The 25,691-nt window shown below is 46.3% G+C and overlaps 1 protein-coding gene across 1 annotated transcript; it reads left to right on the top strand.

The window, feature by feature from the left end:
• The first annotated feature begins 6,336 nt into the window (after positions 1-6,336).
• On the top strand, positions 6,337-25,349 carry ZNF333 (zinc finger protein 333). Its single transcript, XM_065875443.1, has 10 exons — positions 6,337-6,454; positions 6,879-6,974; positions 10,308-10,390; positions 13,461-13,577; positions 14,794-14,881; positions 21,845-21,933; positions 22,534-22,660; positions 23,077-23,172; positions 23,673-23,749; positions 24,252-25,349. The coding sequence occupies exons 2-10, from the start codon at positions 6,935-6,937 to the stop codon at positions 25,347-25,349; spliced, it is 1,815 nt and encodes a 604-aa protein (XP_065731515.1). The 5' UTR covers positions 6,337-6,454; positions 6,879-6,934.
• Positions 25,350-25,691: the final 342 nt, after the last annotated feature.

A 25,691-nucleotide genomic window follows, 5' to 3' on the forward strand; every position in this document is an offset into this window, starting at 1 on the left:
TCATTTGTAGAGACGTGGATGGATCTAGAGACTGTCATACAGAGTGAAGTCAGAAGGATAAAAACAAATATTGTATATTAACGCATATATGTGCAACCTAGAAAAATGGTACAGATGAACCGGTTTGCAGGGCAGAAATTGAGACACAGATGTAGAGAAGAAACGTTTAGGCACCAAGGGGGGGAAAGCGGTGGTGGTGGTGGTGGTGGTGGTGGTGGTGTGATGAATTGGGCTATTCGGATTGACATGTATACACTGATGTGTATAAAATTGATGACTAATAAGGACCTGCTGTATAAAAATAAATAAAATTAAGAAAAAAAGAGAACTGGCTCAATCAACATACAAAAAACACACATGATAAATAGAAAACCTAAGATAAATGTAAAATAAGGTGGCAAAAGTACATTAAACATATCAATAATCACATTAAATGTAAGTGGATTAAGTTCCCCTGTTAGAAGAGAGTTACTTTCAGACTTCGTTAAAAAACAAAATCCAGCTACGTACTATTTCTTTTTTCTTTTGTTTCTTCAGCTATGTACTATTTATTTAAAAACATCAATTAAGAGAAAATGACAAAGAGGTTGAAAACAAGAGACATATCATACAAATACTAACAACAAGAGCAAGAATATGTTATGGCAATGTTAGACTAAAATTAAAGGCCAACTTTAAAAAGGGAAGAGGGGGAGATTTTATACTGATATAAGGTTATGTCATCAAAAACGATAATGATAGTAGCCAATATTTATTGAGCACTTATAACATGTCAGGTATTATGATAAGTGTTTTGCATATAGGCATTATATCATCCAATCCTCAGTGCTATCTCATTATTGCCCCCACTCAACAGTTTAGGAAACTTGAGGCACAGAGAAATTAGGTAGGTCACAGGTTGGCTAGTTAAGTATCAAAAACCAGTACTCTTAACCATTGGGCTATGCAACTGATACCATACCTTTGAAAAATATAAAGCAAAATCTGTTAGGAATACTATTCCTATACTTTCATCTAATATCTTAAAGTTCTTTTTTAAGTTTGAGTCAGTCTTCCTGGAATTTATTGTTGTGAATGATGTGAAATGGGGATCTAAGAACTTAATCCTTTAGCCAATTGTCCCACTGCCTCCTTCCCCCATTGATTTGAAATACTACCTCCTAACCCATACTAAAAGTCCATACATGCCTGAGTCTGCTTCAGAGCTATTGTTTCTTTGATCTATTTGTGTATTCCTGTGACAGTAACACACACGAAGAGCTTTCATCTCTAGCCATAACTCATTACTCAGTGTTCCCAGAACATGTATTTCCCCCTTGCCTCTGTGTTTTTGCTCACACTATATCCCCAAGTTGCATCATTTCTCACCCACTGCACTAACCATTCTCCATGACTTGATATTCATCCTTTAAGATCTACTTTCAACCAACTATGTCAAATTTCTTTCTCTTCCACATCTTCTAATCAGTTAAAAAAATTCTGCTAATACATCACATATGACAATGTGTTGAGTTAGTTTTATTGGAATGGATCAATCTCATCTCTCTCTCCACATCTTCCCTCCAATCCTCCACTGCAGGAAAGGGCTTTGTAACCTTAGCATGTAGCAATCAACTGATACTCTGTAGGTTACTTATTGAGAAAAATAATACACGCAGTGCTTGAAATATAAACGATATCAGGGAACTGGTCACAGTGGTTGTTTCTGGGGAGGAAAACTTAGGGATGGAGGGAGATCCCCCATTTGAACTTTTCCTATATGTATGTATTATCTGTACGACATAACAAATACATAATTTTAAAAAGAACAGTCAGATCTATCTATTGTCTTGAATAGAGTTTCACATTTTATTTTTAGTGAGAAAGGCAAATTGTAGAAGAAGTAGAATATATAATCTTATTTTTATAAGAAATCAGAAATTCTAAACAAAACAATCTTACTTATGGGTCTGTTTTTGCAGGGCACTGGGTTAAGGCAAAGGATAAGGCAGGGCGGGGCAGGGTGGGGGGGAAGGAAGGGGGAGAGGAAAGTAGAACATGGAGCGTGCCAACGAACCAGCAAGGCCCCACCTCTATCCCGCCCACCAAGCCCTGGCCCTTCCGCAATCCCCGCCCATCGGGCTTCAGCTTTGTCCTTAGCCCCAACCAGTCGGCATACACTCCGCTCCAACCCCACTCTTTAGATCCGGTCAGACCCCAGCCCAGAGCTTAACCTCGCCCGCAGCCCTGGGGAAGGAAACTAGAATTTTTCCTCCAAGGTTGGATGAAGGAGTCAACCTTTCCGCCACTGCCCGGAGGTCCTCTGGCCCTGAGGGCCGGTGCTCCAACCACTTCCGCTCCCGGCGACCCTGACACCGGAAGCAGAAGTGCGCAGCGGCGGCGGATGGTGGCTGTGGTACCGGGCCGCACGGCGCGCTGCGGTGGGAGTGTCTCCGGCCGTTCTGCAGGTGCGGCCAGGCCCCTCGGGAGGGCGGGGAGGGCTCGGCGGGCGCGGGGAGAGGCCGAAGGGCCTAGGACGGCTGCCCGGGCCGAGGTGCTTCCTCCCCGCGGTAACCCCGGGGCCGGGATGGGAGCCCGCACAGCTCGGCTCTGCAGCCGGGCTCCCCCTGTTCGGTCTGTCGCTCTCAGGTACCCCTTGTTCGGGCCAACAGGACTGTCATCCGCCTATTGAAGGGGAAGTCACGAAGTACAGCACAGGTCCCGCAGCTAACAAGTGGTGACACCAGCCGGCCCCAGTACTCACCCGTCTTCCCCGATTTGTAGGCCTGCCGTATCTCCCATAGGCAGGATAACTGTTTATTAATAAATCACGTTTTATTTCATATTACGTTTCAGGTTATCTCGCTCTGCAAATGGAAATTTAGGTCTGAGTCTACATGTGCAAACTGGTTTGAGTGACTTGTCATGTGAATTTAAAAAATGGAATGTACCCTCTATCAAGGGCTGAATTAGTTGGTGACTGACAGTTTGCACTTGCTTACCTTAGGACCTGTTAACTTAGATTTCTTTTCCTTTTCCTTTCCCCTCCCTCCCTCCCTCACTTCTGACTTTTACTTTGTATCAGTTTTCTTAACTGTAAGGGGAGCATGTCCTAATAAAAGCTATTTCTCACAAGTCTTATTAACATCAAAGAAAAGTAAGACTATTCAGTTCTTTTCAAGTTGGCTCCAGCCTGTAAATCGCCATAAGGCTTCAAAAGATGGGACTCCAGGAAAAAGAACATGAGCTTTGTTAGTACCGGGAATTGAAATTGAGTTGGCAGTAAATGGGATGTCTTTTTTTTTTTTTTTTTGCGGTACGCGGGCCTCACTGTTGTGGCTTCTCCCATTGTGGAGCATAGGCTCCGGACGCGCAGGCTCAGCAGCCATGGCTCACGGGCCCAGCCGGTCCGCGGCATGTGGGATCCTCCCAGACCGGGGCACGAACCCACGTCCCCTGCATCGGCAGGCGGACTCTCAGCCACTGCGCCACCAGGGCAGCCCGGGATGTCTTTTTTAAATCATAGGGTTAAGACTCACTTCTAATGAGAAATGGAGAAAAAATTAATTCTGGAGGAAAATTAAGCATCAGATTTCAATTTGATGAGTGTAGTGTTTGTTTTTAGAGAGGATTCATGTCCCACCTTGTCTTTTTAGAAAGCGTTAACGTTTCTTAAAGACAGCTGAAATCTAGTGTTGTGATTTTTGTTATATGAACAGGCATTTTAAGTCATTTTTAGTTTTGACTTGTGGTGTTGTCTTTGTGTGTGTGTGTGAGAGTGTGTGAGTGTGCATGTGGGCACATGCCTTCTTAGTCTAACTATATTGAGTTATTCTTGAGGAGTGTTGATTGTTTGGCACATTTTCATTGGGGGTGCCCTCAATGAGCCGGGCCCTGTACAGGGGAAACAACGTGACTGAAATAGATTTAATGCTTGCCCCTGTGGACGTTATATTCTAGCTGGGAAGACAGATTTTAAATTAATAATGACAAAGGGTGATGTAGAAACACAGAACAGGGGAACTTGAGGAGGAGATCAGCAAAAATATCTTAAACGGGACAAATGTTTGAACTTAAAAGATGAGTTTTATGTAGCTAGACAGGGGTCAGGCTGTGGAGTCGGAGTGGGGAGGAGATTTGAAAGAACGGTGGATGCGTAATCCCTCAGGCAGTACCAAGCCTGGTGTATTCCAGGAGCTGAGAAAAGATAGGGAAAGCTAAAACACAGAAGACAAAGTACCGAATGGAAAAGCCGGGAGGAGAGGAGGGCAGGGCCCTGAAGGCCATGGTAAACTTTGGACCTTGTTCTAAGGCCAGTGGGAAGCCACTGAATCAGAGTTTTAAGTAGGGAGTAATATGATTTTGTTTGTGATTTAAACAAACCACCAACTCCTGGGTTGAGCATGGTGTTTAGGATGGACAAGAATGAATGCAAAGTCCACACATATAGCAGCTTGGGTTATAGTTCAGGACTCAGAAGATTGTGGAGTTGGAAAAGTTGGGGCTTGGTGGTGATCGTGGAATTGAAAAAGTTGGAATGTTTGCGATGCATAAGAGGTAGAACAGAATTTGGTGCTCGATGTATTCTCTCTACAACATGATATAGAATAGGGCTTGGCAAACTGTGGCCTGTGGGCAAATCTGCCCTGGTGCTGGTTTCTATTAATAAGGTTTTATTGGAACACGTGTTTATGTGTTCCCTGTGGCTGTTTCTGTGCTATAACCACAGTTAAATAGTTGCCATACATGTGGCCCACAAATTTTAAGATTTTTACTGTCTGGCCTTTTACAGAAAGTTTGCCAACTTAGTACTTATCAAGTGCGGTTCTGGTGGCAGGATTTGGAGTCCTGAAAAAAGTGGACACAGGTCTATACCTCGAGAGTTTACATCGTGGTTGGAGAGAGAGAGAGGCAAACTTACCTATACAAATACATATTAAAAAATCACAACTTGATAAGGGCAGTGGAGGAAATGTAGAGGATGTTAGAGGTGTTTTGAGGGAAGATAAGAGGAGAAATGATCCTTTTATTAGGTAACTGGAGCCAGTAGAAACGGTCAGGGCCTGTGGTGTGAAAGGTGGCTCAGGGCCCAATATGTTCCTTATTGAGATAATTTCCGGGTAAGCATGTTTTGCTTGGCCGCCTTGCTGGTCCACAGAAATGGAATTATCTGGGCCAAACCCCTGCTTGGTGTTCTGCTTCCACTCTCATTTCTTCTTTTACCTCTGTCTCTCTTATTGCAGGAAGGACACCTACTGAAACTTTAAACCCTGGCGCTGGTGTCATGGTGAGGGGGAAGGAGGTGGTTAGGATGGTTGGGGGGGGGAATAATTATGTACTCTGGGTCCTGTCTCCTCTCTGCCTGCCTCCCAACTGAGGAATAAAGAAGAGGGAAGTGTGGAACATCTTTAGCCCTGTCCCCAGGACCTGGCAACCTCTTTCAGTACATGACCTCCAGAGGGAACTGGTTTGGGTGGAGGGTTCCCAAAGAGACCCTGGGGTTCTCTGCCTAATTCCAGAGTCTGACTGCAGTGCGGGGCTCATTTAGAGCCGGCAGCAGCAGAGCTCCAGGGCCATCCCTGCCATCGCTCGTGAGACCTACCAAAAACAAATGGTTCTATACAGTAAAATTAAAATTCATTAAAATCCAACAAAATTAAAACCTCAGGGACTGTCACCCAAAGTACATTTCTTAAGTGCTTAATAGCCACACGTGCCAGTGGCTGCCTTTTTGGAAAGTGCAGACATAGAACATTCCCATTGAGCTTTACCAGTGAGTGCTGCTGTAGAGAATTCTGAGATTAAAAGGCCATCAAGTTTCTCAGATGCAATGGAAGTCCTATTTTAACAAGCATAAAAAATGACTAAATGCTTATCTATGTCTTGGGCGGCGTCCTAGGGACTTCATGAAAATTAAAAGATCAAACCCAAACTTTTGATGTCTTAAATAAGGAGTTTAGGAAAAGCTCTGTAAAGCTGAGAAGGACAGGCTCCGCCATCACTGGTTAGTGGAGTGACAGAGAGCCAAAGTTTATACTTTTGGATCTGTCCAAATGTTAAAAGAAAGTCAATATTTTCTGCTGGGTGTGCCATATGAGCTCTGTCCCAGCAACTCCTCAATTCTGCCCTTGTAGCACAAAAGCTGCCATAGAGGTAAACAAACGGGTGTGGCTGTTTGCCAGTAAAACTTTATTCAGACAAACAGGAGGCAGGCCGGGTTTGCTAAGCCCTGCTTTGGAGAGAACACTCTGAATGTTCTTGCATTGGGTCTACCTTCCCCAGGGATAACCCCTCGTCCTACAGAATGGTGAGGGTGGTCCTTGCTGAGCCAGAATATGTGTACTGTCTTAGGAATCAGTCACCTTGGAGGATGTGGCAGTGGGGCTCATCCAGGAGTGGACGTTGCTGGATGACGCTCGGAGGAATCTGTGCAGATACGTGCTGCTGGACAACTGCAGGACCCTGGCCCCCCGGGGTAAGGCTGGTGCTACTCCGGTCCTTCCTGTATGCAAATGCTTTTTAAGCGCCTGCCACATGACCACAGTGATGTAGTGTGGGTTTCCAGTTCATGGGCTTCCACAGGATAACAGCTCCATGCATTGCTTTTACTTAATTCTCTCCATAGTCACTCGTGTGGGTCTCACTGACCTTGACCTTGGACTTTGGGACTTAGAGAACCTCAGTTCCATGGGGCAGAGCGGGAGCGTTTGTAGTTTGGGCCCTTGTGAAAGAACCTCACTGAGTTCATTAAAAACTGGATGTGATCACTTAGGTACCCCACGTACTTGCTCGGGGTCAGGAGCTGAGGTCCAGGTGGAGGGCGGGCAGGCAGGGGAAGCATTTATTTTCCTCTGCAAGCCCTCCCCTCCCTCAGCACATATGTTTTTCTCCACCAGCAGGGACTCCATCCTGCAAAGCCTTTCTGGTCTCCCAAGTGGGGCCAAGAGAAGAGCTGATGACAGCAGAACAAGGCATTCTCTGTGCCACGGGTGTGGGTGAGTACCAGGGGGCGTAGCACATTGTGACCCATCCAGACCGGGGTTTGAGGGTGGGTGCTGCTGGGAAGTGTCAGTCTGAGGGCATTTATAAGGTTCTTTATTCTGAGGGGAAATAAGGTTTTTTGGGGTGAGTTCCTTTAGCTCTTCTTTTTTCACTTTTTAATTCTCTTACTTTTTGTTGGTTTCAGAAAAAGATCTGTTCCAATTTCTCTTTTTTTTAAAAAAAAATTTGAGATACATACTGTAAAATTCACCCTTTTAAAGTGTACAATTCAGAGGTTTTTAGTATATTCACAGAGTTGTGCAACCATCACCACTATCTATTTCCAGAACATTTCTATCACCTCCAAAAGAAACCCTGTACTTATTAGCAGTCCCCCCCCCATCCCCCTTCCTGCAGCCCCCAGCAACCACTAACTCACTTTCTGTCTCTGTGGATTTGCCTGTTCTGGACATCTCATATAAGTGGAATCATATGTCTGTATCTGTCTTCTTTCACTCAGCATCATGTTTTTGAGGTTCTTCCATGTAGTAGCATGAAATGCTTCATTCCTTTTTAAGGCTGAGTGATATTCCACTGTGTGGATGCACCACATTCTGTTCATCCATTCATCAGATGATGGCCATCTGGCTGGTTTCCACTTTTCGGTGATTGGGAGTAGTACTACTCTGAACATTCATGTATAAGAATTTATGTGGAGCAAACATCGTTCTCAATGGTGAAAAACTGAAAGCATTTCCTCTAAGATCAGGAACAAGACAAGGATGTCCACTCTCATCACTATTATTCAACATGGTTTTGGAAGTCCTAGCCATGGCAATCAGAGAAGAAAATGAAATAAAAGGAATACAAATTGGAAAAGAAGAAGTAAAACTGTCACTGTTTGCAGATGACATGATACTATACATAAAGGATCCTAAAGATGCCACCAGAAAACTACTAGAGCTAATCAATGAATGTGGTAAAGTTGCAGGATACAAAATTAATGCACAGAAATCTCTTGCATTCCTATACACTAATAATGAAAAATCTGAAAGAGAAATTAAGGAAACACTCCCATTTACCATTGCAACAAAAAGAACAAAATACCTAGGAATAAACCTACCTAGGGAGACAAAAGACCTGTATGTAGAAAACTATAAGACACTGGTGAAAGAAATTAAAGATGATACCAACAGATGGAGAGATATACCATGTCCTTGGATTGGAAGAATCAATGTTGTGAAAATGACTCTATTACCCAAAGCAATCTACAGATTCAATGCAATCCCTATCAAATTACCAATGACATTTTTTACGGAACTAGAACAAAAAATCTTAAAATCTGTATGGAGACACAAAAGACCCTGAATAGCCAAAGCAGTCTTGAGGGAAAAAAACGGAGCTGGAGGAATCAGACTCCCTGACTTCAGACTATACTACAAAGCTGTAGTAATCAAGACAATATGGTACTGGCATAAAACAGAAACATAGATCGATGGAACAAGATAGAAAGCCCAGAGATCAACCCACAAACCTATGGTCAACTAATCTATGACAAAGGAGGCAAGGATATACAATGGAGAAAAGACAGTCTCTTCAATAAGTGGTGCTGGGAAAACTGGACAGCTACATGTAAAAGAATGAAATCAGAACACTCCCTAACACCATACACAAAAATAAACTCAAAATGGATTCGAGACCTAAATGTAAGACCGGACACTATAGAACTCTTAGAGGAAAACATAGGAAGAACACTCTTTGGCATAAATCACAGCAAGATCTTTTTTGATCCACCTCCTAGAGTAATGGAAATAAAAACAAAAATAAACAAATGGGACCTAATGAAACTTCAAAGCTTTTGCACAGCAAAGGAAACCATAAAGAAGACGAAAAGACAACCCTCAGAATGGGAGAAAATATTTGCAAACAAATCAACGGACAAAGGATTAATCTCCAAAATATATAAACAGCTCATGCAGCTCAATATTAAAGAAACAAACAACCCAATCCAAAATTGGGCAGAAGACCTAAATAGACATTTCTCCAAAGAAGACATACAGATGGTCAAGAAGCACATGAAAAACTGCACAACATCACTAATTATTAGAGAAATGAAAATCAAAACTACAATGAGGTATCACCTCACACCAGTTAGAATGGAAATCATCAGAAAATCTACGAACAGCAAGTGCTGGAGAGGGTGTGGAGAAAAGGGAACCCTCTGGCACTGTTGGTGGGAATGTAAATTGATACAGCCACTGTGGAGAACAGTACGGAGATTCCTTAAAAAACTAAAAATAGAATTACCATATGATCCAGCAATCCCACTACTGGGCATATACCCAGAGAAAACCATAATTCAAAAAGACACATGCACCCCAACGTTCATTGAAGCACTATTTACAATAGCCAGGTCATGGTAGCAACCTAAATGTCCATTGACAGATGAATGGATAAAGAAGATGTAGTATATATATACAATGGAATATTAGCCATAAAAAGGAACGAAATTGAGTCATCTGTTGAGATGTGGATGCATCTAGAGACTGTCATACAGAGTGAAGTAAGTCAGAAAGAGAAAAACAAATATCGTATATTAATGCATGTATGTGGAACCTCGAAAAATGGTACAGATGAACCGGTTTGCAGGGCAGAAGTTGAGACACAGTTGTAGAGAGCAAACGTATGGACACCAAGGGGGGAAAGCCATGGTGGGGTGGTGGTGGTGGTGTACTGAATTGGGCGACTGGGATTGACATGTATACCCTGATGTGTATAAAATTGGTGACTAATAAGAACCTGCTGTATAAAAAAATAAAATAAAATTCAAAAAAAAAAGAATTTATGTGGATATGTTTTCATTTCTCTTGAGTATATACTTAGGTGTGGAATTGCTGGGTCATTTTTTAAACTTTTTGAAGAACCGCCAAACTGCTTTCTAGAATAGTCACACTATTTCACCTTCCCACCAGCGGTGCATGAGGATTCCAATTTCTCCATATCATACAAACAATTATTGTCCAATTCCTCTTTAAACCAAACATTTCTTTGTGTGTTCCTTGTCTAATTGCTTCTTACTTGTTTGCCTGATAACACTGTCTGATAACGTCACTTTCAATCTCCACGGATTCCTTTGCTGGGAAAAAAGTCTCTCATTTCCACCTCATTCCCATCACTGCCCAATTCCTACTCTTAGAGCCTCACTTTCTCACTGATACCTTCTTCCATTTTAGTACTGACCCAAGTTTAGGGTCAATATTAAAAAAAAAAACATGTTGTATGTGTCAATATCATGCCGCTACTTCTTTCTGAAAGAAGGTAATTTTTTTTTTTCCAATTCATTTTAGACTGGGAATCTCAACTTAAACCCAAAGAGTCTACTCCTCTGCAGGATATTTTGGAGGAAAATTCATCCCGTGATTTGCAAATGGTAAGATTCACGGGTGATGATTCTTTACTCCCTCTCATAGAAGAAGTTGAGGAATACGTGAGTTGGACATGCACACCAGGGCCAGGCAGATATTTGAGCCAGGGCTTTTCCTCAAGGACATGAAGTGTCTGGAGGGAGCATCCATGACCCATGAATTTGGGCAAATCCCACCTATCACTTAAGTTTCTTTCTTCTTAGAAAGTTCCCCTGAGTAAACATTTCCATCAGTGAGAGTCAGACATCGATTGTATGCAGTGTGATTTACTCTTCAACAGTGATCAGAAACACGCTGTCTGTTAGAGATGCCCCCATGTAAGTTCAGGATGTGAGAAAGCCTAGTGGTGGAACCTGCAACACCCTGGAAGAACTCGACCTGTCTGAACAAGGCGCACCTTTGAAAATGCTGAAAATGTGCCCCTGACAAGGAGCATCCCTGGGTGACCTTTTTGTCGTCATCCACTGCTTGTCAGGAGCAAACTCCTCCTGGAGAGAAGCCACCTGCTGATTTAACTGTGGTGAGAAAGGCTCCTGGAGGAATTATAACTTGGATCTGAACAAGAGGACCTGCAGGAGAGGGCCACTCTGATTGTAAAGAATGTGGGAAAGTTGTCGGGGGTCCCACAGCCCTAGGGAGACAAGTTGAGACCCCACACTGGAAGGAAGCCCTTGTCAAAGAGTGGAAAATCATTCAGAACCAGCTTGCACAGCATGGTGTGTGAGAAAATGCAGAGTCCTGCCATCCCCCCCTTGACCCTGAATTCCTGCCTTCCTAAACTACCGAGCCTCCACGTTTGAGTTCCCATTCTTGGGGATTTGAAGCTTAGGGTTAGGGCTAAGATTTGGATAGAGGGACATACAGAGCCCAGCTTCACCCCCAGGCTGGGCCTCTTTGTCCCAGAGCCAATGAGGTATCTAGCTTCCCTCAGTATGTGCCTCTCCACCTCTATCACGGATGGTGTCAGCCTCAGAGTGTCAGAGACACTGGCACAGTGCATGGGGTGGTGAGGCCGGGGTAGTAGAGACCCCTTTTCCATTCCTGTGCCCTGAGCACGCGGAGCCTCAACCCTGCACAGCCTCGTGAGGAGTGGGCTGCCAGGCAGCTGAAACTCTCGCCCCTGCATGGCTGGCATCAGACCCCAAGGCAGCTGAGCCCTCTCCTTAGTGCCCAGATCCTCCTTGTCCTTGGTTTACACTTTTGTTTCGGAAGAGAACGTCCTCCACTAGCTGCTTGGGAAAGGGCGCTGGCTTTTGAGACCTTAAGATCTGCAAATGTCTTACTGGAGCTGCTGGATCCCAGGGGCCTCATCTGATGTTGTTGTTGCAGTAACCCCATTATAGAGTGTTCTGTGCGCCATTATAGAGCTCTCGATTGATGCCTGTTGAATGAAGGAGTGAGCAGATGGGTGCTGGTAAAGACGGCTCCAGGCCCCTACCGGCACCATGCCTCAATCAGCAGATGGGCCGTGTGAGGGAGGGAGTACGGCCCATGAGGGATGGGTGTCCTCTGTGGTTTCTGTGGGCTCTTTCCTCTCAGTATGGGGTTCCAGCACTTTCCACAGAACTTCACTGCCAGCTCAGTAGTGAGTACTGAGTGTGGGAGAGGAGGGGCTTCTGCTGCATCTGGAAACACAGGCAGTCACAGAATGTTCTGAGTGGGCATAAGTGGTCCACTTCCTTCTATATAGAGGAATCCCACTACAGTTCCTTCTGTGTAGAGGAATCAAGCAGTTCATCCCTGAATATGCCCCTAAGTGGTCCAGCATATGTGAGGTCGGGAGTCAAATGCAGGCCTGTCTCTAGAGACCGCCGTCTTAGCCACCAGGGTCTTCTGCTTGAGGATCGCACATCCTGATACTTGGTCGATGTGGCTGAACCTTTGGTTATCCCTTCTAGTCCATGTGGGTGTCACTGAGCCTTGTCGCAATCACTGGGGCCCCTTATGGCAGCTCTGAGGTCACGTGTGAATAAGTGCTGGCGGCCAGGGACAGACCAAGGCCCTGTAGCCCCAAAGAATGGGCATCTCCAGGCTCAGCCTTCCTACTGTCCCAGGGCCACCCACGCCACCTCTCCTGCACAACACCCAGCTCCTCAAGGCTCTGGTTTCACCTCTTCTGTTTTCTGCTGGATCCACAGTGCCTATACTAGCAGTGCTTAATAAGTACGTGTTGAGCAAATAGGCGGAACTCCTAAAAACCTTCAAGAAAAGTGATCTGTGTCAGAATTATTCTGATGAAAACACTTGTCTCAAAATGGTACCCCCGGGATTTCAATTTACGGAGGTGACTGAGTGATGACATGGAGAGGCCAGTGACAGTGACTTACATTTCTTGAGAGGAGGGGGCTGGCCACGCCACACAGGGCCACACGAGGAAGCACCATCATCAGTCAGGAGGCTGACAGGAGTGAGGGGAGACTCTAGGCCAGAGCCTTCACTGGTTTTCTGTAGGAAAGGCAAGGCAGGGCAGGGTAAACAGCTTAGGATTGATGAGTTTGAGTAATAATTCTGGGGGACCTTGAGGCACAGGGGCTGTCCCCAGTTGTCTGGTACCTGGCCTTGGTGATTTAAGGCAGGGGGAATGTTGGCTTGGTGTGTGAGAACTAGATAAAGGAGGTGGTTCGGAGTACGAGCTGTGGATCACAGGGGAGATGTAAACAGCTGTGGCCATTAGTTTGGCCCTGTGATTGATGGATGCCAGGGGCATCCTCAAATATGGAATCTAAGAAAACATAGAATGAAGTTCATATTCAGAGCCAAGGGCTCCCAGCCTTTCTATAGAAACCTTTCTAGTAAAACGTCTTGTAGCGCCTCCAAGGGCTTGTGGCCTGACCTCCAGACAGGGCCTCTCCAGAACCAGAAAGGGGTCAGGTCTGTCTCCAAGTCTCTGGCATGATCAGTCCTCGTTGGTGGCAGGGGCCCACAGTGCAATGGGGGGAGTCACGAGGTCTGAAACTACCAGGCCCACGTTCCCCAAATTCTGATGGCACGAGCCCCAAACTTAGGGTCTCTGAGGGTGAGAACAGCCTCCATACCGCCTCTGTCCTGCTCAGCACCCTCCATGCCTTTTCCCAGGGGCTGGGGCTGGACCTGAGGATGCAGATCAAGCCCATGATGGGAGAGAGGGGGACACCTCTGACTCCAGGGGACTGGTCAGCTCTCCAGGAGTCACCTTGGTCTTCTGAGGACACAGTAAGCCTGGGAAGTGGTTTGCTGGGAGGGCCCCAGCCCCAGCCAGGAAAGCCTAGGGTTCAGGAGTTTTGTTAGGCGGGGAGGCAGGAGGGAGGGATGAATCTAGGGCCAACTGCCAACTGTTGGGGGAATTGGGAACATGCTGGAGGCCCAGGCTTACCTCCTGGTAGGAACTGCTGGACATGCCGTGGCGTTTCTGCGTTGAATGTAAATATCCCTAGTGTGATGTCAGGCCCAGAGCAGTCCTAGGGGAGGGGCTAGCACCTAGGGTTCAGGCCCTGCCTCTCTGGGCCAGCCTTTCTTTCTCCAGTCCTTCCACCCTCATTCCCACCCTGTCCATGGCCAGGAAACCTATAGGAATGAGTGGGTCCAAGGGCTGTGTGAAGAGTGTCCAGGCCGGTAACCAAGCTCTTGGCTCAGGGCCTTGTGTTTTGGTACTGAGGTGGACAGAGTTACAGAGAAGGACACTTTAAGGTGTGCTATGAGCCCCGCGCTGAGGAGGAGGGGCCTCCTCTCACCTGTCCCTGCCCATCACCTGCCTTGAGGAACCTGCCACATTTACTTCCCATCCACCACCAAGTCCTACAAACTTTTCCTCCAAAATATAAACCTACCTCTGACTGCTCCTTCTGTTCCTGGTGCCACCACCCTGCCCAGAGCCACCGTTATTTCTCCTGGACCCCCGGGAACTGCTCCTGACAGGCTCCTGCTGCCACTGGGCATCACCCTGGACACCGAGGCCAGAGGCATCCCTTTAGAAATGCAAGTCAGTTCAAATACCCTTCCCAAGGGAGTGGCTGGCGGTAGAGGAGAGTTCAGGTCCTTTCTCCCACAGCAGGGCTTCCCCTCCGGAATAGTTTACTAATGTCCCCTCATTTGCAGGGGTCCACCTCTGCATCCTCCCTCTACCCCTCAATCTGCTGGCCATCCACTGCCCCTCTCTGCTCCAGCATTTCCCCCACTACCGGAGGCTGCTCAGAGGAGGCCTCCCTTACCCAGGCCCCCTCTCTCCATCCCATCTTGGAGTTGAAATTCCACAACAGTGGTTAACTTTATACTGAAGAATTGTAAACCTGGACAAGGGAACAGGGCCTGTGCCTGTATGTTCAGTGTGTTTCCCCAAAGCAGGGCCAGTCATGCCAATTCAGTCTGGGTGAGCAGGTGTGAGTGGATCCCACCGACTGTGTGACTAATACGTTCCTGTCACTGTGTCCAGGGGCTGAAGGTGGCTGTGCAGATTCAGAAGGTGGCCACGCCGGAGCCTGCGCTGCGCCTCCTCAACCTGTTGGGGGCTGGGGGTTCTGGTGAGTGAGAGCTGGGTGGAATTGACAGCCAGAGGGCCCCGCTGTGCTGTGTTGTGTCTGGGAACTTGCATCCGCTGCCTTTTCCTATGACTGCAGTCGTTGCCATAGGGAGAGAATATATGAAGCAATCTCTCATTATTTACATACGCAAGGGGAAAGGCACTTTCTAGGGATTGTGGGCTGGGATTCTTTTTTGTTTTTTTTTAGTCTCAGATCTTTCTGTTATGGAAGAGCAGTCCCCACTCAACTATGGCAAAGGCCAGACCACTCTTGGGGCACGGTTAAATTCTCCACTGCGCAAGCATGTCGATGCTGAAGGTTACAGTTGAATTTACTGTAAGTGGCACATGTTTGAACTGAGCTTTTAAAAAATGAGGCTAAAAGCCACATCTCCTGAGAAGTGGGGGGAAAAATTAATTCTGGAGGACAAATAACATTGTAGCTTGTACTGCAAGGCGTTTGTTTCCTTCCATCTTACCTTATTGTAAGAATAATAAATTTTGTTTATTAATCATATCATCCAGTCTTGCATTTGGACTCTGTATTATGCCACTGACAGGAAGTAATTCTTAGATTTGGGTTATATGTTGTTGTTCTATATATTTTTGGTACGCCTTCTGGGCCAGGCTCTGCCGTAATGTACTCGTTTTATTTATTTATTTTTAAAATTTTTATTAGAGTATAGTTGATTTACAATGTTGTGTTACTTTCTGCTGTACAGAAAAGTGAATCAGTTACATATATCCATATATCCACTCTTTTTTAGATTCTTTTCCCTTTTAGGTCATTACAGAGTATTGAATAGAGTTCCCTGTGCTATACAGTAGGTCCTTATTAGTTATCTGTTTTATATATAGTAGTGTGTATATGTCAATCCCAGTCTCCCAATTTATCCCTTCCCCCCTTTCCCTCCTGGTAACCATAAGATTGTTTTCTACATCTGTGACTCTATTTCTGTTTTGTCAATAACTTCATTTGTACCGTTTTTTTAGAGTCCACATATAAATGATATCATATGATATTTGTCCTTCTCTGTCTGACTTACTTCACTCAGTATGACAATCCCTAGGTCAATCCATGTTGCTGCAAATGGCATTATTTCATTCTTTTTTATGGCCGAGTAATATTCCATTGTATACATGTACCACATCTTCTTTATCCATTCCTCTGTTGATGGACATTTAGGTTGGTTCCATGTCCTGGCTATTGTAAATAGTGCTGCAGTGAACATTGGGGTGCATGTATCTTTTCAAATTATAGTTTTCTTTGGGTATATGCCCAGGAGCAGGATTGCAGGATCATATGGTAGCTCTATTTTTAGCTTTTTAAGGAAGCTCCATACTGTTCTCCATAGTGGCTGTACCAATTTACATTCCCACCAGCAGTGTAGGAGGGTTCCCTTTTCTCCACACCCTTTCCAGCGTTTATCGTTTATAGACTTTTTAATGATGGCCATTCTGACCTGTGTGAAGTGATACCTCATTGTAGTTTTGATTTACATTTCTCTAATAATTAGTGATGTTGAGCATCTTTTCATGTGCTTTTTGGCCATCTGTGCCATAAAGTACTGTTGAAGTACTTGGTGTGCTCCGTGCTTTTGAAGTACTCTGGAAGGTACTCTTGAAGTACTCACCGCTGTCATCCTGTGGTGAGATGGGCACTGGGAAACAATTGCAGACCAAACCCTGAGGCCCTCCCCCATGGAGTTCACAGTCTGGCTCGGTGGTCAGATTTTTCAATGGAGACTGGAATGCAATGGAAGCATATAACAGGAGGGCTTTATCTTGGGGGGCAGAGAGGAGCTCTGGGAAATTTAAGTTTAGACCAAGTTTCTCAACTGCAGCACTCCTGATACAGGGGCTGGATCTCTGTGGTGGGGGCCATCCTGCATGTTGTAGGATGTTTAGCAGCATCCCTGGCCACCACTCACTAGCTGGCAGTACCACCTCCCCCTGTATTAGTTTGCTAGGGCTCCCATAACAAAGTACCACAGGCTGGGTGGCTTAAACAACAGAACTTTGTTTTCTCACAGTTCTGGAGGACAGAGGTCCAAGATCAAGAGGGCCGTGATCTGTTCTTTGGCTTGTTGATGTCCGTCTTCTTCCTGCATTTTCCCTCTGTATGTGTCCGTGTCCAAATTTCCACCAATTACATTGGATTAGGACCCATCCTACTGACCTCATTTTAATTTAATGACCTCTGAAAAGACCCTATGTCCAAATACAGTTATATTCTGAGATTCTAGGGGTTAGGACTTCAACATATGAATCTTTGGAGGGACACAATTCAGCCCATAACACCCTAGTCATGACGACCAAAGACATCTTCAGGTGCTATGGATTGTCCCCCTCTAATGCACATGTTGATGCCATAACCTCCTATGTGGCTGTATTGGAGACAGGGCCTTGAAGGAGGTTGTTAGGGTTAAATGAGGTCTTAAGGGTGGAGCCCTGATCCCATAGAACTGGTGTCCTTATAAGAACAGGAAGAGAAAAAGCAGAGTTCTCCACCATGTGAGGACACAGTGAGAAGGCAGATGTCTGCTAGCCAGGAAGAGCATTCTCACCAGAGCCGGACCATGGTGGCACCCTGATCTCAGACTTCCAGCCTCCAGAACTGTGAGAAAATAAATTTCTGTCGTTTAAGCCACCCAGTCTGTGGTATTTTGTTACCGCTGCCCGAGCTAAGATACTAGACACTGCCACCTGACCTCTGGGGACAGGGGTGGCTTAAGACCATAATAATTACTGTATCGTTTAGATGTTGGTCTCTTTGGAGGTTTGGGGAGAGGAGTTCAGGCCTAGGAATGGCATCTGTAAAATCCACTGGGCACCGGGGAAGAAGAGCCTGGTCTTTCAGCACCTGGGAGGAGGATGGGCCTCGGGAGGATATGAGTGGTGGGTGGAGGCAGTTAGGAAAAGGATGGTGGTGGCCTAGACTTGGGGGTGAGTGTGGAGTAGGTGTGTCGGGTCCCTAAGACCACTCCCAGGTTTGACGATTTGCTAGGAGGACTCAGGACTTAGCTTACGGTTGTACTCATGGCTATGATTTCCATTGAAGGGATGCAAAGCAAAATCAGCAAAGGGAAAAAGCTCATGGGGTGAAGTCTGGAGGAATTCAGACACAAGTTTCTGGAGTCCTCTCCCAAGGGAGTCGCGTGGGACACGCTTAATTCCCCCGGCAACAAGCTGTGACAACACGTGTGCAGTGTTATCTACAGGGAAGTTCATTAGAGACTCAGAGCCCAGGGTTTTCCCTGGGGGCTGGTCATGTAGGCACCCTCTGCCCAGCACATACCTAAATTCCAGACTTCCAGAAGGAAAACAGGCATTCAGCATAAACCGCACCGTTTGTACAAACAGTTTAAGCAGAGAGTGAGCCCCTCTTATCAGTTAGGGTGGTGGGAACCCTCTCGAAATCCAAGTTCGCAGAGGCCAGCTAAGGGTCAACCTTGCTGGCAGGCCTTGCTGAGGAGAGCAGTCAGGCCTGCTGTGTTAACTCTTATCTGCACAGCAGGTAAGCTAGGAACCATGTAAGATGTACACAGGAGGTCGAGTTGAGATAGTTTGGTGAGTCATGTGTGCATTCGTTTACCAGACATTCCAGGGCTTTTTTTTTTTTTACATCTTTATTGCAGTATAATTGCTTTACAATGGTGTGTTAGTTTCTGCTTTATAACAAAGTGAATCAGTTATACATATACATATGTTCCCATATCTCTTCCCTCTTGCGTCTCCCTCCCTCCCACCCTCGCTATCCCACCCCTCCAGGCAGTCACAAAGCACCGAGCCGATATCCCTGTGCTATGCGGCTGCTTCCCACTAGCTATCTACCTTACGTTTGGTAGTGTATATATGTCCATGCTGCTCTCTTGCTTTGTCACAGCTTACCCTTCCCCCTCCCCAGGGCATTTTTATATGCCAAGCACAGTTGGGGGGTGAGGGTGTAGCAAAAGGAAAAGGACCCCAGGCTTTTTCTTCCGAAGCTGCCAGTCCATTGGGGGAGACGGAAGATAATCACCTAAGGAAGCAAAAAAAAAAAAAAAAAAAGTAGCTGGTTATAGATAGGTAAGGGCTGTGAAGAAAGGAGAGGGTCTTTTTAGAGAAAAGAAGGGTATTGGGGAAGAGAGACTCTCCGAAGGAGTGACATTTAGGTGGGTCCAAATGAGAAGTTATGATATAGGCGTTCCTCATAGCAGGGACAGGGTGGGAGGAAGGGGAATGGGGTGGGTGGAGGTGGGGAGGTGGGTATAGAAATGTCATCACTGATTTGTTTTTCTTTTGACTGTTGGGGTCAGAGGGGGAGGGATTGCTCATCTGAGATCAGGGACATTGGAAGGACAGGCTTTGAGAAGAAGGTGATAAGTGCATTTTTTTTTTTTTTTTTGGATGGAGTGGGTGAAACAACAGAAATTTATACCTCACAGTTCTGAGGTCAGAAGTCTGAAATCAAGGTGTCTGCAAGGCCATGCTTCCTGTGAAACCTGTAGGGAAATAATCTTTCTTGCCTCTTCCTAGCTTCTGGTGGTTGCTGTAAGCCTCAGTATTCCTTGGCTTGTGGATGCATCGCTCCCATCTCTGCCTGCCTTGCCACGTGGCTTTCTCCCCTCATTCGGTATCTCTTCTCCTCTTATAAGGACACCACTTGTATTGGATTAAGGGCCCTCTACTCCACCATAACTTTATCTTAACATCTGCAAAAACCCTATTTCCAAGCAAGGTCATATTCTGAGGTACTGGGGGTTAGCACTTGTTATTTTTTGGGGGGACACAGTTCAACTCATAAAGTCTGCTCTCTGGACCCCCCAAATTCATATCCTCCTTACATGCAAAATACAGTCACATGATCCCAACATCCCCAAAGTTTTTACCCATTCCAGCATCAACTCTGTCTAAAATCTCATCTAGATATTGACTCAAAATATCCCAGATCTTGTCATCTAAATAATCTAAATCAGGTATGGTGAGACTGGGGGTGTGATCCATCCTGGGAGCATAATTCCTCTCCATTTGTAAATTGGTAGAACCAGGTTCTCTGCTTCCAAAATACAATGGTGGGGCAGGCATTGGATAGACATTCCCATTCCCAAAGGGAGAGGAAACAAGGGTCCCGGGTCTCACGTACGTTTGAAACCCAGCAGGGCAAATTCAAAGCCTGAGAATGATCCTCTGTGGCTTGAATCTCTGTCCTCCGCCTCCTGGGGCAACAGCTCCCCCCATCTAGCTCATTTTGGATGTTTCATTCGTATTCCCCCAGGTAGATGAGTGGAGATATCGGAGCCAATGGTTGTGTATATGGGTCTGGAGTGCAGATGTGAGAGTCAGCCTGGAGATTTGGGCCTTGTCAGGTAGTTGGGAATTGACGCCCAGAGCTGGGGACGGTGCCTTCCGAGGCGGAGACTACAAGGTGAGAAGAGGAAGGTGTGCACCTTGGGGACACCAGCAAGTGATGGAGGAGGAGCCTATACAGGAAACTGGGAGGGAGGCTGCGGGGTGGGGGTGGGCACTGAAGCCCAGGGGGGTGGGTTTTAAGATGGAGGGATTGGATGACTGAACATGTCAACTAGATCCCCACTCTGGATGGAGGTCACAGGTGATCCTAGTGAGGTGCTGGTCCTTGGAATGGTGATGTTGGGAAGTGAGTAGGAGGTGAGAAAATGGATACAGAGATTGCCCACGATGGGGAACAGAGAGATAGAACAGTAGCTAGAGGGAAGTGTGGAGTATTACAGCTTGAATTGTGACCACCCCCAAAAAAGCTATATTGAAGTCCTAACCCTCAGTACCTGTGAATGTGGCCTTATTTGGGAATAGGGTCTTTGTAGATGCCATCAAGTTAAGATGAGGTCATCATGGTGGGCCCTAATCTAATATGAATGGTGCCCTCGTAAGAAGGGGAAAATGCCATGTGAAGACAGGAACACACAGTGGGGAGGACAGCAATGTGATGACAGAGGCAGAGATTGGAGGGACACGCAGTTACAAGCCCAGGATTGACCTTCACCACCAGAAGCTAAGAAGAGGCAAGGAAGGACTCTACCCAGAGTCTCAGAGAGAGTGTGACCCTGCCCACACCTTGATTTTGGGCTTCTGGCCTCCAGAACTCTGAGAGAATACATTTCTGTTGCTTTAAGCCACTCAGGTGTGGTATTTTTACACCAGCCCCGGGAAACTAATGACATGGGGTCAGGGATTGGATGTGATTCAGGTTTAATTACCAAGGGGAAAGGTCCCATCGAGAGGGGAGGTGAGGGTGCAGGGAGACAAGGGTTGGCTGGGGAATCACTTGCTCCTCTGTAACAGGCCAGAGTGAGGAGGCCTGGTGCGGATGAGGGATGTTATTGATTTGAAGGCAGGAAAGGAAGGATGCTTCCTTCTCAGGCACACTCACAGGGAGGTGGCGGTTTCTCTGTCCCCTACTTGTGGTAAGTCCTGGGGTGCTATCGGCCCTGCAGAGTTGGGGCAGAGGAAGGGGCCCAGCAGCTAAGGCAGGACAGCTGACCCAGGACTGAATCAAGGGGGAGAGAGGGGTGCCCCAGAAACTTCAGAGTCTGTTGGTGAATTGAGACTGTGGCTCCAGAGATTTGGAACAGAGGAAACGTGTGTGTGCGTGCATGCGTGTGTGCATGCATGTGTGTCTGTGTCTGTATATTTCTGTGTGTTTGTGCTTGTCAGTGTGGGTATGCGCATACTGGGTATGCGTGGTGTGTATGTAAACATTTGTGTGAGTGTATGCATGCATATGTACTGGTGTGTGTGAGTGTACATGTGTGCCCAAGCAGCTGGGAGTGTGTGCAAGCATATGTGCATGCATCTCTCTGTGTACATTACATGTGTGTGTCCCTGGGAGTGTGTGCATGTGTGTGTGCACATGTGGTCATTCACAGGGTGGGCAGCCCTTGGCCCTGCAAGTGGGGTCACTGGGCCAGGCCCAGACCCTAACGGCTCCCCTCTTCTCCTCCAGCAGTGCCTGCTCAGGACCCCACCTGGCTCCAGGAGGAGAGCACAGAGGAAGAAGCTGTGGCTCCTGGGACACTGAACACTTGTCTGCAGGTAAGTAACAAATACTTGTTCTTCTTGCTTTGCCTCCTTGTCCCCTTCCCCTGTCTGGGAGTTTCTTGACCCCAGAGGACTGGTCTCCAGGCTTCCAGGCACTGGGCCTCTAGTGGTGGGTGGGTAGTGACCCCACTCCCTCATTCAGGCCTTCCCCCAGTTATCAAGGGCCATGTTCAGCTGAATGTCAGGAGGGAAAGCAGGGTGAGGACGTGAGCTGTCCTTGTCTTATAGTCATCATGGTCTCCCAAGAGCAAACAGTTGTCATTTACCAAACATTTTTCTCTTGCCTGTAACACGATCAGGTCTGCTGGACCCTGGGGCTAGAGGGGAAGGACTTCCCAGCTAGTTGTTAATAACTAAGTCCTGTCATGAAGTTTAGGTCCTTTTCTGCCACCCCTTGGGATGCTGTCATTTAGGGAGGGAAGAGTAGATGGAGAAGAGTTCTAGTTCTGAGGCCTGAGCAGAGAGACCTCAGAACTGTGTCTGAACATCTTCTACATGTAAGTGTCCCTTTCCCAGGCCTGCAAGCCCCACACTGTCCTCTTGAGTATTGGTCGGGGTGGCCCCTGGCTGAGCAGGGATGGGTGTGCGTTTTAGGAACCAGTCACCTTTGCGGATGTGGCCGTGCTGTTCACACCGGAAGAATGGCTGTTTCTAGACTCTGCTCAGAGAAGCCTGTACAGAGACGTGATGCTGGAGAACTATAGGAACCTGGCCTCTGTGGGTAAGACTGGCCTCGCTGTTTCATCCACACACTTGCGCAGCTACTATGGTTTCCCGGAACTGTGCTGGTTTCGGAAATCGAGAGGTGAAGAGACAGGAAGGTCCTGCCTTCATTGTGCTTATAGTCTAGTGGTTTCTTCTTGGAAATGAAGATCTGTCCATTGTTTCTGGTCTTCTCAAGTTTGTCCTTGAGCCAGGCCCCGGGTTTTGGGGACTGGAGAGTCCCACTGTCCTTCGGGACCCAGTGAGGGAGCTTGTACTTTGGTTCCTTAGTGAAAGAGCTTGGCCATGCCATCAGAATATAGCTGCGCCCGTTTTGCTATTCCTATCTCCAGTGACCCTAAAGACTTCAGAATATCGGCTCCTGTTGCATGGCAGGCACAGTTGCTCATACCCTGCATCTTTTCCCATGAGCAGGAGATCAACTCTGCAAAGCCAGTACATTTTCCCATTTGGAGCAAAGAGAAGAGCTGTGTGTCACTGAGAGAGGGATCTTCCCAGGAACCCACTTAGGTGAGCACCAGGCAGATTAGGGGTGCTTAGTGCCCTTGATGGGGAAGGCTGTTGGGTTGAGCTCCCTCAGTAAATTCCACTTTCTTTCCTCTTTCCTTTCCCTTTTTATCTCTAATGCTTTACTTTGGCTTCATAGAAATATTTATCCTACCTCCTTTTCACATTTAGCACGTCCATGTGTATATTTCATCCAGTTCCTCCCCACTGTATGTTCTTACTAATACTTTCTCTCAACATAGTCCCAATCTTCATAGAACCCCTTCTTAGTAAATTATCTACTATTTCCATTCCTTGTTCCTATGATTACGTGACTCCTCACATAGCCAAACACCTTAAAATTTTCCTTTACTCTCTGATACATTCCTCTTATTCATAGATTCTTCCCATATTTAGGATCAGTATTAAAAAAAAATCTGCACATGCCTAGCTTTTTTTGTCATCTTGATCCCACAGTTTCCTTCTCTGTGTGCTTAATATTTCCTCCCCTTAATTCATTCCAGAACCTCAACTTCAACCCCAAGACTCAATTCCTAACCAAGATATTTTTGCAGAGATTCCATCCATTGGCACGAAAAGGGTAAGGCGTAAAGGGATTATTCTTGTTCCTCTACAGTAGGAAATGTCTGGGATTGCTGTAGGTGGGAAACACAAGAAACCCAGAGAGAGATTCAAGGCAAGTGGTACTCACCAAGGAGAAAGCAGTTTCTTGGGAGAGAGTCTGTGAATGTCATGAATTGGGGGAAAACTCTAAATGTAGATCAAGATGTGGCTTTACAGAGTTCCCAAAGCTAACCATTTTCGTAAATCTGACACAGATGTAGAGCATTTAAAACTTAATATAGCCTTACATAATAGAGAAAAAGTCTACATCGAAGAAGCCCCATGAAAGTAATGAAAATGATAGCTCTTTGTGGCAGAGTATCTGCTTGAAGGAACTCAGGGTAGAAATGGTATAAATACACTAAAATGGTAAAATTTTCAGCTATAGGAATGTCTCTTTCCTACACTCAGTTCACTTGGGGGAGAATATCTGTGAATGCAATAAAGCCTCTGGTCTTCCCATTTTCCTCAATTGACAGGAGCAACCTCAGACTGGAGAAAAACTCTATAAATGCAATGTACTAGGGAAACCTATTAACAGCATCAAACCACTTTTTCAGTACCAGAGAATTCCTGCAGGAGGGAACCCCTGTGAATACCGAGAGAGTGGAAAACCCTTCTTCCAGACCACTCACCTAATCGTGTCTGAGAAAATCCATAGCGGGGATAAAACCTATGCATGTAACAAATGTGAAAAATCGTTCAGATACAGCTCCGATCTCATCAGGCACGAGAAGACTCACACTGTGGAGAAGTGCTTCGAGTGTCAGGAGTGCAGGCAGGCCTTCAAGTATTCCTCAAATCTGCGGCGGCACATGAGAACTCACACTGGAGAGAAACCCTTCGAGTGCAGTCAGTGTGGGAAAACCTTCACAAGGAACTTTAACCTGATCTTGCACCAGAGAAACCACACGGGCGAGAAGCCCTACGAATGTAAGGACTGTGGGAAAGCTTTCAACCAGCCGTCCTCTCTGAGGAGCCACGTGAGAACTCACACCGGAGAGAAGCCTTTTGAATGTGGCCAGTGCGGGAAAGCCTTCAGGGAACACTCATCGCTGAAGACACACCTGCGGACCCACACCAGAGAGAAACCATACGAATGTAACCAGTGTGGGAAGCCCTTCCGGACGAGCACTCACCTGAATGTACATAAGAGGATCCACACAGGGGAGAAGCTTTATGAGTGCGCCACCTGTGGGCAGGTCTTGAGTCGTCTCTCGACCCTTAAGAGTCACATGCGGACCCACACGGGAGAGAAGCCCTACGCGTGTCAGGAGTGTGGGCGAGCCTTCAGTGAGCCCTCATCCCTCAGGAAACACTTGAGGACCCACACCGGCAAGAAGCCCTACGCGTGTCAGGAGTGTGGGCGAGCCTTCGGCCAGTCTTCACACCTTATCGTACATGTGAGAACCCACACTGCAGGGAGACCCTACGAATGTAATCAGTGTGAGAAAGCCTTCAGGCACAGCTCTTCACTTACCGTGCATAAAAGGACTCACGCCAGGAGAGAAAACGTCAGGACTGGCGGCCTGCCTTTATCAGTGTCTCTTGCATACGGTGGGCCCCATGCTGATTAACTTCCAATTTGTAAAAACATAAACATCCAAGGCTGTGATCATCTCTGATAGTACTCGTTAAGCGACATCTCATGTTTTGATGTATAATATTTTCATTTTGGTTTAATTCTCCATATTGTCTTAGTTTCTTTTACCACTTATTCTTTGACACACGAGTTATATGGAATTAGGTTTTTAAATAAAAGTACATGGGTATATTTTTATAGAGGCGTAATTGTAGTGAAATGCATAACTCTTAAGTGTACAGTTGGATGAGTTTGACAGATGTATACTTGTATGTAATCAATACTCCATTCAGGATATAGACTGTTTCTGTCGTCCTGGAAAGTTCCTGCATATATA

Source organism: Phocoena phocoena, chromosome 3 (genome assembly GCF_963924675.1).
Source record: "Phocoena phocoena chromosome 3, mPhoPho1.1, whole genome shotgun sequence".
Taxonomy (NCBI): Eukaryota; Metazoa; Chordata; class Mammalia; order Artiodactyla; family Phocoenidae; genus Phocoena; species Phocoena phocoena.